The 12,576-nt window shown below is 38.7% G+C and overlaps 1 protein-coding gene across 3 annotated transcripts in view; it reads right to left on the minus strand.

Annotated features, from left to right (window-relative positions):
* Positions 1 to 12,576, minus strand: part of UNKL (unk like zinc finger) — a 38,177-nt gene that overhangs the window by 6,481 nt on the left and 19,120 nt on the right. For 2 of the 3 annotated variants that reach the window (XM_069870342.1, XM_069870343.1), the window contains 4 exons: positions 10,069 to 10,257; positions 8,222 to 8,284; positions 5,536 to 5,695; positions 1,781 to 1,873 (listed from right to left, as the gene is read on the minus strand). In XM_069870342.1, coding sequence (XP_069726443.1) covers positions 1,781 to 1,873; positions 5,536 to 5,695; positions 8,222 to 8,284; positions 10,069 to 10,257 — 505 coding nt within the window. Of the gene's footprint in view, positions 1 to 1,780; positions 1,874 to 5,039; positions 5,107 to 5,535; positions 5,696 to 8,221; positions 8,285 to 10,068; positions 10,258 to 12,576 lie in introns of those variants that run through there. The other variant, XM_069870344.1, reaches the window with a different exon arrangement.

Raw genomic sequence — 12,576 nt, forward strand, 5'->3', positions numbered from 1 at the left:
CTATACATAACAGTGGCCTCGTCTGCAGCTACAAAGGCAAAAAAAGCACTTCTCAGATGGAGTTACTCTACTTACTCATTTTTGCAGCCAACAACACAAGGGGAGAAACTGACTGAAACCCAAAGGATTAAGAAAATTTTGGTTTTTATTTTAATAAATAAACTAGAGTTAAGCAAGTGAGACTACATACCTTGAAAATCATACAGAGCGTAATAATCATTCATCTACATAGTTTTGTTCAGTAGATTTTTAATGTCAAAGGTATTGAACTCGCTATGAAAACTAAGTTTCAAACAAAGTGAGAATGAATAATACTTTAGTCAAACAAATGCATTGTTCATAATTTCCCAAAATAATGATAACGATCAAGAACAGGTATTAAAAATAGGATGTTAAATCATGCAATTACTTCAAAAAATATGCACAGATGCAGTGCATTTTACTGTTCAGGAAACAGTTCAATATTTACTGTGAAGATTTTATTCATCCATATGTTTGAATAGTAACTAAAAATGACATCTTCCCTTTAAAAAGATATAGCAGTCAAATAAGTATACTTAAAGCAAGGGTCATGATTCTAGTTTTCTGGTTTTACTTAAAAACAGGTGAATTCATATCATCAGAGAAAGAAGGCATTATTCTTTTTATAAGTATTTAAAAACAAAAAGAGAGAGATGCTCATTGTAAACTGCACTGCCACAATGTCTTCAACAAAATATATCTTGAAATACTCAGCAAACATTTCCTTATGACCAGCTGTTTGTGGAAGACACAGGAAGACCGCGGTTGTCCATAATGTACCAGGCAACAAACGCAGACCACTCAAGATGAGCAAGGAAGCAACGAAGTAAAAGGAGTTTAGTTAAAAAATCTGGCCCAGTAAGAATTCTCTTAAAACTTAAGAGCCAATGTAGAATCCCAAACAAACACTATGAAATGGCAGTTTGGCAAACACAATCTGCCTGCATGTGTTGAGCTGATGGGGCAAGGTTTTGGTAGCTAGGCATCGGGCTGCAGTGTTGGCCAGGAGAGGCCGAGGCTGCCCAGTGCCTGACACAGCCCATTCCAGTTGGCTCTCAGGGACCTGCCGCAACGTGCGGCAGACATGGCACTGGTGGCGCCTCTGGGAGAACATATTTAAGAAAGGGCAAAAAAAATGTCATACAAGCAGAGGAGGAAGGAACAAAAAGTGTGAGAAACAGCCCTGTGAACACTGAAGTCAGGAAAGTAAGAAGGGGAGAAGGTGCTATGTCTTCCTCTCCTTTGCCAGAAGGAGTCAAATAGCTGAATATTTCCCAACAGACTTTTGACTAAATTGTTCCTTCCAGGTTAGATTCATGAAAAGATTATGTCCCTAACTTGCAAATATTAAAGTCTAAAGGTTGCTGGCTCTTTCTCCTCAAGAATTACCCACCTAACTATGGAAGTACCTGTTGGTCCCCACAGCACATTCTGCCTGCTGTCAGACATTTGTGGGACTCAACCTGCAGGCGAGTCAAGTTCAAGCATAATGCCTTCCTCTAAATGCCTGTAACTCCTTCCACCATGTCCATGGGTCAAAGTCATTTAGCAGGATAAAAAACAAAACCAAAAATGCTTAATAGACTGATCCCTTGCAAAATGCACACGGGCAATCCCTTTACATCACAAAGTTGAACAGCTGGAACAAAACTGAAGACTTTTCTTCAGTTTTTGCTGTCTGTAATTGTTTGGTAAGTTTAGAAACATAAGAAAGAAAGATATTTTAAATAAGTACAATTTTACAGGTTGGACCTTTTACCTGCTACTCCAAGGTCACTGGCTTCTTGATCTTCTAATTCTTTATCTACGGATGCGACGTTCACATCATTAAAATGCAAATCTAAAGCAGAACCTGTGAAACAAAACATCATATCAATTAATTACCTGTAAATTATCCAAAAAACTATCAGGAGGGTTGAAATGCAGAAACTTTGGCTATTTTTATTAGTGCTTCCACCACAGAACTACAGACACAAAAAGAAGGATATGGTCTGCATTTTCTAAAAGAGAAACACTTTCATATATAGGCTCTTTAAGCATATATATGGTGAGATGGACAGAGGAAACCCAGATTAAAAGCTCCTCTTCACATCGGGTTTTGGATCCCCGTTGCTGCACTGTGCTTTCCCTACCTTTGCCTTTTGTATAGGTAAGGAGACCCCTTTCATGTGCAGCACTGTAGCCTGCCTATCTTGCCCTTTCAGCTAGCTGCTCCAGTAGTGCCTTCAGAACCTCTGCATCAGGATGTTTCCTTTCCTGTTCTCACACTCACCATCTGCCAGCCCTCAGAGCATTGTTATGGTAAGTTCTCAGTGGAAGTGACTGCTACTGGTGTGAGGGTCACGTTTCCTTTCTCCTCTTCTCCTACTCCTGATATGTTTTTATTTACATTAGAGGGTCCCAATAATACCTTACATGCAACACCATCCACTGGCCAGAGTGCGCTCCAATTAACACTAATAAACCATAATTAGGAAGAGCTCATAAGGAGTTTGGGATGGTCTTGATGAAAAACTACATTTAACGTAGTTAATATGGGAAAAGGTATTATGTGGGAGAGAACCAGCTGCTGCACTGGACGGGATGCCTAAGAGAACATGCTCATCTGCCAAGCCTGTCGCTTCTTTTCCCACCCAGCCACTGAGACGGTTTTCTCTTTCCCTTTCTTCTACCTCTTCTTTCGTACGTTTCTATACTTATCTGGAAATAATTTCCTCCATTACGTGCTATCGGCCATGCAACCCACTAATAAATCTTCACACCTGTGAACCTGTCTTAACATCCTCTGCGCAAAACCACCATACACCCATGAGAGTAAACCTCTCATCACTATGCTGCAGGATATTCTGGGAGAGATCCCTTTCACTTCCACCAAGTGAAGGCGTTCCATTTTCTTTCAAAAATTTCCAAATTCTCTCAGTCATGAAGAAAGAGCCTTTAAAATCCCATCATTAGCACCATTGTTATCTTTGAACAGGGAAATAAACTATTTTTTTCAAGCTCTTACAATTCCCCACATCACCCAGGTGTTATTAATACTTGAAGTTATTTGCAGTGTCTGGCTCAGTATGTTGCTGCACAAGTACGACGAGTGGGGACAAAACACAATGAGGCTGACATAAATCATGCTACTCAAACAGTAGATCAAATCAGAGCCTGCACCCTTCCTAATTCACTAACCTGTCATGTTCCCCTCATGCGAGACCTTAACTTATTCTGTCACGCTCATCCTCCCCCACCACAAAAATGAATTGACATATCTCCTCACTGATTAGTACTTAGATTTTCCAAGCTAAATTTCTGATGCCTTCTGGCTCTCTCAGATTCCACCTCTCACGGTGGAAAGTCAGTGGAGCGCAGTGAGGGAACACAGGCAGCATCTTAAGATCACAACATTTAAGGGAAGCAAATGTAGAGTCACCTATTTTCCTTGAAGGGCAAGTCTACCTAACAGGCAAAACACCCATGCTTGAATATCCCATAGAAAGCAATGAAATCAACCAAAACATTCCAATGGGCAGGTCCACCCAGACCCTAGCACAGACAACCAGGTGGAATATCAGGCTGGCACAGACATCCCGTAACGTTAAGGTCCCACCTTCTCCCTTCGACTACTTGAGCCTTTCTCCCTTCACTGCTGCCTATTCCCTATTTATTCCTCTGCAAATCTGTCTCCTTTGACGCTTTTCTCACCTAAAGTCTCTACTCTCTTTAAAATTTCTTTTTTTTCTTCTAATTTTCAGAAGGACTTCAAACACCCTGCAGCTTTTAAGATCTTACATTATGCTTTTTTTTTTTTTTCAACCAGAACACCACCAGACAACTCAACCAATTTCCCTGACTATGACAGGAGTAGACTGCAACAATATACCTTCTTCCACTCCATCCTTCCTCAGTTTTCAACACACTGTCCAAGTCTCAATGTACAATACTAGTTCTATCTGATTGGTATGCTTATTCCCTGCTCCCCTGCATGTTTTCTTCCCAGCTCTTGGGGACTACTACTCAGGGAGTAGGCACAGGGCTTGGAGTTCCCTGTGAGATCAAAGTAAAGGGCCACAGAAAAGGCTACAGACACCACTGACTGACAATGCTTCCTCAGTCCTTGCTAATCTAACTCTCCTGCATTTCCTCTAATCCTTTATCCAAGCTTACTCATCCCCCTTGCTGCAGCTCTTTTCCTATCCCTTTTTGAGATGATTCTTCAATCCACCACTTCCAACAAGAACATTATGTAGTTATTTTCCATTCTGCAATAACACCTTTGTTTTCTGCCCTGTTCAGGTTATGTGCAGTACCCTATTTTCAATGCCATCCTGTATATGCACAAAGCAGAACTCTGGAAAAAGAATTTATATGTATGTGAAATTCTTCTAAGGAAAAACACAAAATGTACACAGTTACCATGAAGTACACCAGCTTATACATACAAAAGACATGTGTTTTATGATTCATATTCTGTTAACAAACACAGCATACCAAAAACTGCTATAGAAAAACATCTGTAGACAGCAGAGGTATATTTATTCTAACTCGGAAAAATCAAGACTCTCTTATGCTGAATAATATAATCCCACTGGCACATGGGAAACAGCATATCACTGTTTAAATGACTTTGAAACACTCGTTCAGTATATCACAATTTAAAAATTACACTGAATTATCACCATATCTACAATACAGAAATTTTATTGTGGGTTTTATTGTTATATGAGTAACTCTTACAGCCAGCCTCCCTCTGCTTATTCCAGAAGCAATGTTTATCTTTAAAAAAATGTGATTTCATTCCATAGTATATCTTCAAATATTAACTGTAAAGCTGATGATATATTAGTTGCACAGAATAAAAACTAAAACTCTGCTTATTCCAATTCTGAAATTAAAAGAAATTATTTAAAATTTATTTTCTGTTAAGGAAAGCAAGATATGCACTTGTGAGGCTGCAGAAAAGGATCCTTTATTTAATCTCCTGCATTGATTTTTTCCTAAAAAATTAAAAAAGCGAATGCCTAACTTACCATGCTGAAGTGCTGACTCACTGCCTGCAGTCTCCTGCTCGCTGCTACACATCTGTTTAAACCCAGAAAGCTTCAAGTACCCCAGCTAATCACAGCAGCTCCCTGATCACGTGACTTACACCACAGAAAGGGAAGTACAGCATCTTTCAAATCACAACATTCCCTGCCACAGCCTCGTGAATAAACCACATCTAGTGCGAAAGTGCCACAAACAAGTTTGTGGATAGAACTCCTCTCTGAGTCCTTTCAGGCCTGGTCCACGTAATGTGAACAAAACATTTTGTCCTTGAACATACAAGGAACCAGACTGAAGAACATGCAGTCAGCCAAAGAAAAACCTCCCATTTCCACGGAGCTGTAATGGCACTTCTGAGGTAACGTGAAAAACACAAAGTAAAAACCCATCAGCCCACCAACCAAAGTTCAGGAGACAGTATTTCTGCTTCTCAGTGAGATGCATTACAAAGGTTTTACATTTTTTTCAATCAAGACTCACCTATTACCGATTCAACTGTGTTGCTGCTGGAACAGAATGGGAGAGCTTTGACAGCAGAGACAGTCGTAGGAGATGATCTATCTGATCCAACACTGGAGGCCAGACTGGAAGTGATACTTGAAGCAAGTGGGTTAACTGCTGAAAAAACACTGAGATGGTTCTGTTAAAAGGAAACAAATGACATATGTATGCACACACAAACACATTGACACAGAAGTGCGTACAAAGATATAAAATAAACAGAATGTATTTTTAAAAGTAATTACTTTATTCCAAACAAAGAAGTCCAGAATAACCCTCCGAATGAATAGATCAAGATAATTTTTCTTATCATTCTCCAGCAAGTGCATGTCTCCAGTGTGTCTGGACATCCGAGGGAATTAATTCTGCTATCAGAATAAAGGTGTTTAAATACTTGCAAATAAGCTCTACAAACACAACTAGTTAGCTGAAGCCTGGTGTTCAAAAGGAAAGTATCTATTGAGGAACTGTATCATTTCATTATGCATTTGTCCACAAATTATTTTTTTTCGATCTGCAAATTTTCTCAGTAATCTACATGCAATTAGTGCATAAACTGATCTTCAGTTTAGATAGTTGAGAAACATGACTGTGCTGCACACATGTATCACATTACATAATGATCTGTACCTGTGCTAATTCTTTCAAGCTGAACATTTTTTTAATATAAAACACACATTTAAATTATAAAATGTAAGAAATGCAAACAACATACAACCATGTAAAATTCTACTGGAAACTAATTTCACAACGTCTACAGGGACTCGGTGCAGAGTTTCCAGTACATTGATTACTCTTATTGTTTATTTTTTTTTATTCCCTCCGATCTTTCAGTTAATAAAAACAACGTTTAACTGGGACTGAATGAATCCTCATATCCTCTCATTGCCTTCTGTGTGATGAGCAGTGATTGTGTAATATCTACTCTCCAGATTTCTACCAATACCACAGAAAATTTGTATTTCAAAGCTCGATATACAGCAAGATTGAGGCTGATAGCGACCATGAGAATTAATAATTTTTTTCTTTAAAAATGGGCACAAACTGACTAAGGCTGACCTTATCTGTGACATCAAAACTCTATTCTGGGGCATAGCGAAACAGAATGGAGAGACAATGTACAAAGAAACAAGACAGGACAGAAAGTTTATTAAAAAAAAGATGTCAAACGCATTTATAATCTCAGTACTCTGAGCCCAAAACCCGATGCCATTTTCTGGATGTGGTCTAACAAGTGCTGAGCAGAAAGGCAATCCCTTCCATTGATCTACTTCATGCTCCTGTTAACACAACCTGGGATAATGGCGGGCCCTCTCTGCTGCCAGAGCACACTGTTGGCTCACATTCAGCTTGCTGTCTACAAAGACCCTTAGGTCCTTTTCCCCAGAGCTGCTTCCCAGCCTATACTGTTGCAAGAGGTTCTTGCTTCTCAGGTGCAGGACTTTGCACTTGACCTTAATGAATTTCATAAAGATCTCATTGGCCTACTCCTCTATTCTGTTCACATCTCTCTGAACAGCAGCCCAGCCTATTGACAGGTCCCGCCAATTCCATATCATTTGCAAATTTGATTCCCTCGCCAGGTCGCCGATAAAGATGTTGAACTGTGTATGTCCTATTTACTCTGTTACAGATATCAACAGTGGTAGAAGGCAATGTAAAAACTACTTTTTAGGGCAAATCACAAAAAAATAGCAGTTTCCAAGGCTGCCACTCTCACTAAATCATAGATGCGTAGTGTAAAAAAACCAAAGTAGTCTTTTCAACTGGTTCATGTGCTGTCACTCTCCTCTACAGAACTCATAGGATCCACCTCTATCTTGTGTTTTCTCTCCTTACTTATTCTGCATCTTATTTATTCTCTCCTTATTTATTCCCTCCTTAGTTATTGTCCTTCATCTTTTTAATTATAAGATACATTTTAATCCTCCACTTTACATTACACTCCTGTATGGCTGCACAAATGGTAGAACTTGCATTCCTGTTGATCTCAATCATTGTCATTAACAAAGCATCAAGATTCTTGTTCTACCACTGCAAAGATGGTAGTCTTAAGCTCCTTTGCATATACAGAATGACCTCTAGCACCTGATGTATTTAGCTTCATGACGCGTCAAAGCTATGCCCTCTTCCCTGTCACTTTAACTATTTTTCTAGTTTTGAGCATCTGACTCTCGAACAACTGTATTGTCATCCTCCTTCTGGCCTTGCTTGAAATTTATCAATCCATACCCAAATAACGTTAATCCAAAATTTCAATGCGAAAACTCTGTCATGGAATTGCTGTAATCAAAACCATCCTCAATTTGCCTCATATTCTTCTCATCTTTGGTACTCCCTGCAGCACACACATATTGTACATTTTCACAGAAAGCTGTGCTGTCTGTCGAGGACCATGTCCGGATGCCTTTTGCGTAACTCCAAGGAGGGAGACTCCATAAACCCTCTGGGCAACCTGTTCGAATACTCCATTTCACATGCACGGTAAAAAAGGATTTCCATATGCTTAGATGGAACTTCCTGTGTTTCAGTTTGTGTCTGTTGTCCTGTCACAGGGCACCAAATTTCCTTACACCATGCCGAGAAGCGCCACATAATTTTGATACTGCATTAATAAATTATCAAAAAAGGCAATATTTTTACAACACTTAGCTTTTGGCAATACCTGCTTGTTGTCTTGCTCATTTATTTTCTGCTGTTTCTCAGTTGAGAAGCTTCGATGTTTTGCCTGGAAGAAGAAAAGCCTCTGTAACACATGAACTTAATGAGCCACTGCTGTAAAATAAATTATTAGTTTATGAAAGGTCAGCGGCACCTCTGTAATGATATCTTCCACAGGCTGACTTAATTTCCCTCACTGCAGTCCCATACAGAGAATTAAATTTTAATGATCATAGAGTACCTCTACACGGAAAAGGAACAGCAGTTAGTTGTTCCACTTATATGCATAACTGAGCACATGCAAGTTATTTCTGGTGGAAAAACATATTAGCATTATGCTATGACAGAAATAACACGTCCCAAGTGTTCATCAGCTGGGAAATACTTCTCTAAGAGAGGCTGGTGGGAGAATAAACCCTGCAAGGGGTTACTCCCTGTCTCCTTAGTTAAAAATGGCTCTTTCTGCCGCCTTTGAGCAGTCTTGTTGTATCTGTTCCTTGTTTCCTTTGGGAGATTCCTAATCTGTCTTGTAATGAAAGGTCCCTGGCAGTAACAACTCTTCTCCCTATATGCCTCCCACCACTCTAGATACTTTTTTATCAGTTGCAAAAGTCCATCACCGCTTTCTCTCCAGACAGGTTCAATGTGGCCACTGAAAGGCAAGCACAAGGTGTTTTTGCCTTGTAGCAATACATTACTCACTAATTGTAGCCAAACCAGCAAAAAAATAGGTCTTCACTAGTGGTTACCTCATTTCTCCATTACTGCTGCCTGGTGTCCACAAAGCAGCCATTTGCTACTGTAACTGCCTTGCCTCCGTGACATTTGATCAATGATCACTTGAACCCCATATAGGGAGAAGGAAATCCTTCCTGTCACAATGAGCAGTTCTCTAACCTGTATCCTGTCTGAACACGTACATTTAAGAAAGCAATCCTCCCTGGAGAACTTTACTTCAGAGTAATGATCTTGCCATCACCTGCAAATTACCATTTATAACACCCATTTTCCTTCCTTTCATTCTTTTTCTTTCCTTTACTAATGCACATTTCAGGTTATAGAAATCAGTTCTGGCAAGTCACAGGTTTGCAAGAAGGCTGATGACCTTGGCTGCAGCTTATTTAAGTGTGTCATTGGAGGTCCTTTTTTTGAACAATTCCTTTCTGACAATTTAGAAGTGTAATCAGTATTATAATACAGCGAGAAAAAATTAACTTTATTATGTAATTCCTGGGCCTTCAGCTTTTTTCTTGCAGGACAACAGAGCCGTTTCATATCCCTGAAAAATACCTGTCTTTCCTTCTTCCAGATGTCTCTAGCACTGTCTGTTTTCTCCCCAGCACAAGGGGCTCGTTATATTTTATCATCTATGTCTGCCTCAGCAATTAACTTGTCCAAGGAGAGAGGCAGCTACAGGTGGTAGAAGAAGCAGACCAAAATTAATCAAAGATTGGAACTCATGAATAGTATTAACAGCCAGAAATTAATGGATATTCTCACCATATATTTCCAACACTAATTACAAACAAATCCTACCAAGACTAGCTATGATTCTTTTTCCAGTGTTATCTTGCTTTGCTCTCGGCAGCATGGGCTCAAAGTGCCAATCACAACATTTCTGTGAAGTTAGAATTCACTGTGTGTCATCTGAGCTGCAGTGACTGTTTGCATGAGCGTTCTTGGCCTGTGACAATTGTAAAGTGATTTGATGTGGTTTTGCTCACTAAAGAACAGAGTTCCAAACTGTGTTCTAAATAATCAAATTATCCCATGAGGCAGACAATATTTTCTGCTGAATTTAGTTTAACTTAAGACTGTATTTGTACTTCTAGACCCAAATTATTCACATACCTGATCTTCTCGTTCAAACCCTGGTGCTTTTGGATAGCTAGATGTTGGTGAAGAAACACCTGATGTGCTAGACTCAGAACACAAATCACCATTTGCTAACGATCTCTGTCTACAAAGAAGTCCAAGGGGTGATAAAGAACTACTGGTACCAGAACCCAATGTTACAGTTGGACTTGAAGAACAGGAAATCTGTAGAAGACAGAAAACAGCGTCTAATATACTCTATTTGTTTTTAATGTTTACAGCCTTTGTAACATAAACAGTTGAAATTAGAAATTTATTTCAAACTTAGGTAAATACAACATTAACCTTGCTTTATTTGCATGTATTTTTGGTATAAAAACCCTTTAGCTTAAAGAAGTAGCAGATGACAAGAGTAACAAGGGGCCATTGTAAATATACAGACTTCAAGAGGAGATGTACTTCTGCGTACCAGAACATAGCCTTGTTTGGTCACACAAAATGAATCACAGGCAGAGATTACCTTCCTTAATGGATATTAATTTAAAATAAAGGAATACTTGTTTTCTGACAACTCTGATTTCCATTCATTTGTGTATTTCTTAATTCACAGTTTAATGCAAGCATTAATACAACATTTCATGCTTTTATAAGAACTCATCTGGATCAAGCCAAGCAGTTCAAAAAGAAAATGATGTTTAGAATCTTGGCAAAAAGCATCTCAATGCTTGTTTGTAAATCCCAAAAGGCTGCTTTCGGAGATTTCTTAAAAAGTTTGTTGATTAGTAATTTAACCTTTTAACAGTTAAAAACATTACTGAATTTACAGTTTTTATTTCTGCTGTACCTTTCCCACAGAGTTTTAAACTTCTAAATGAAAAGGCTTAAGCTGAAGTTATAATCTGTAAATCATTTTGGATAATTTTTTTGTTAGAAGTACAATTCTGATCAACGTTGAATTTATGAATGGAGATGCCAGCATCCTATAATAATGTGTTTGAGTGAAATTGTGGGCATCACTTGTTTCTACATGTTTTAAGTAAACAGCTCAATTTTCTTAAACTAGATTTATAACTAGACTGTCAAAGGCAGCATGGAAATAGCTACATCCTACATTTACGCCTAGCAGCCTAGTGGTGAGAACATTTAGTGGTGATATGCATTTCAGTTCCTCTTGTGCTTGTTTCTCAACAGAAACTGCCAGCTCTCAAGGAACTGAACTAGTGGAACTGAATTTATGGAGTAAAATTCTGCCAAAGTTGTTTTGGTTTGTTTAAATACAAAATACACACTGAATCGGACAGACTAAACAAAAATAACTGTATAGCTTACTATTAAACTCTCAACTTTGCTTTAATTGTAACCCTTAACTTTACTCTACGCTCCTAAGTACTTGAACCAAATCAGGATTTTTACAGGAGACAGCTCTCTCCTCAGAATAGTATAACCTCAAAATGTTCCTCCTGAGCAGCAGGAACTTCAGGCTTATGTTCCTGTAAATCAGGTAGGGGACAGATGTGAACTTCAACAAGGTTTTAACCCTGGACAGGAAAAAAACACCTCCAACAAATATAAGCATTGTACTCACTGAAGATTATTATCTATGTTTTCACTCGTGCCTATCGCTACAGAATATCTCCTGTCAGGAACCTTATCTATGTGGAGATCTATAAACAGATTGCTTCTGAAGTTCAAAGACAGCTTCTCTATGCAACAGTCTGAAACATACATATACCCTGAGAGCTGACAGAGGTAGAATAGCAAAAATAATGAAATCGATGGTCAATGTTTATTCAGACAAAATTCCTTCTGAAGTCAAAGCCTGAAGAATTAATGTTTTGACCACAAGCTTGTTACAACATGCAACATTTTTCTTTCTGTTACCATCTACTCTAAATCCAAAACCTGAGGGTTGCCCCTGTGCAAGGCAATGCTAAGTTTGCATACTTTTTCAGCACTATAATACTGAATTTCTTTCTGTATGCTAGAGAAAAGGGGAAGGGAGGGGAAAAACCAAACCAAAACAATACTTCCAGGAAAAAAACCCACATTGCTTTTAAGTGAAAATATATTTTTTTCCCAATAAAATCATGTTAAGGCATTCAGTTGCATATCAAAAGGTTTTGAAAACTTTTTATGAATACCATATTTACACCTTGTAAGTACACTTAAAAACATAATTCAGGTAGGACGGGGCTGCTTAAGACAAAAGCACAATCAACAGAAGTTGGAATTCATACAGTTGCCTCAACTCTGGAGGAAGCCTTCTATATGATCTTTGGAAACTGCTCTACAAATGTAACAAGATTCGTGGCCTTTTATTTTTCTGAGCGTGGGATAAAGATGCCCAATAGGTTTAAGTAGTCCTCAGGAATGTGTCCCTCTTAAAAATGGAAATCTGCCATGCTATGCAAAGACATCAGCACAGGAAAGAGACAGTTCAACCCCTAAGGATTTTGAGCCTCATACACCAGTACTTGGCGACATTACTTACCTCAAGAGACTAGTCTGTAAAATTTCACAGATTAATTTTTAAGCTTAAGTAAA

Source organism: Phaenicophaeus curvirostris, chromosome 16 (genome assembly GCF_032191515.1).
Source record: "Phaenicophaeus curvirostris isolate KB17595 chromosome 16, BPBGC_Pcur_1.0, whole genome shotgun sequence".
NCBI lineage: Eukaryota > Metazoa > Chordata > Aves > Cuculiformes > Cuculidae > Phaenicophaeus > Phaenicophaeus curvirostris.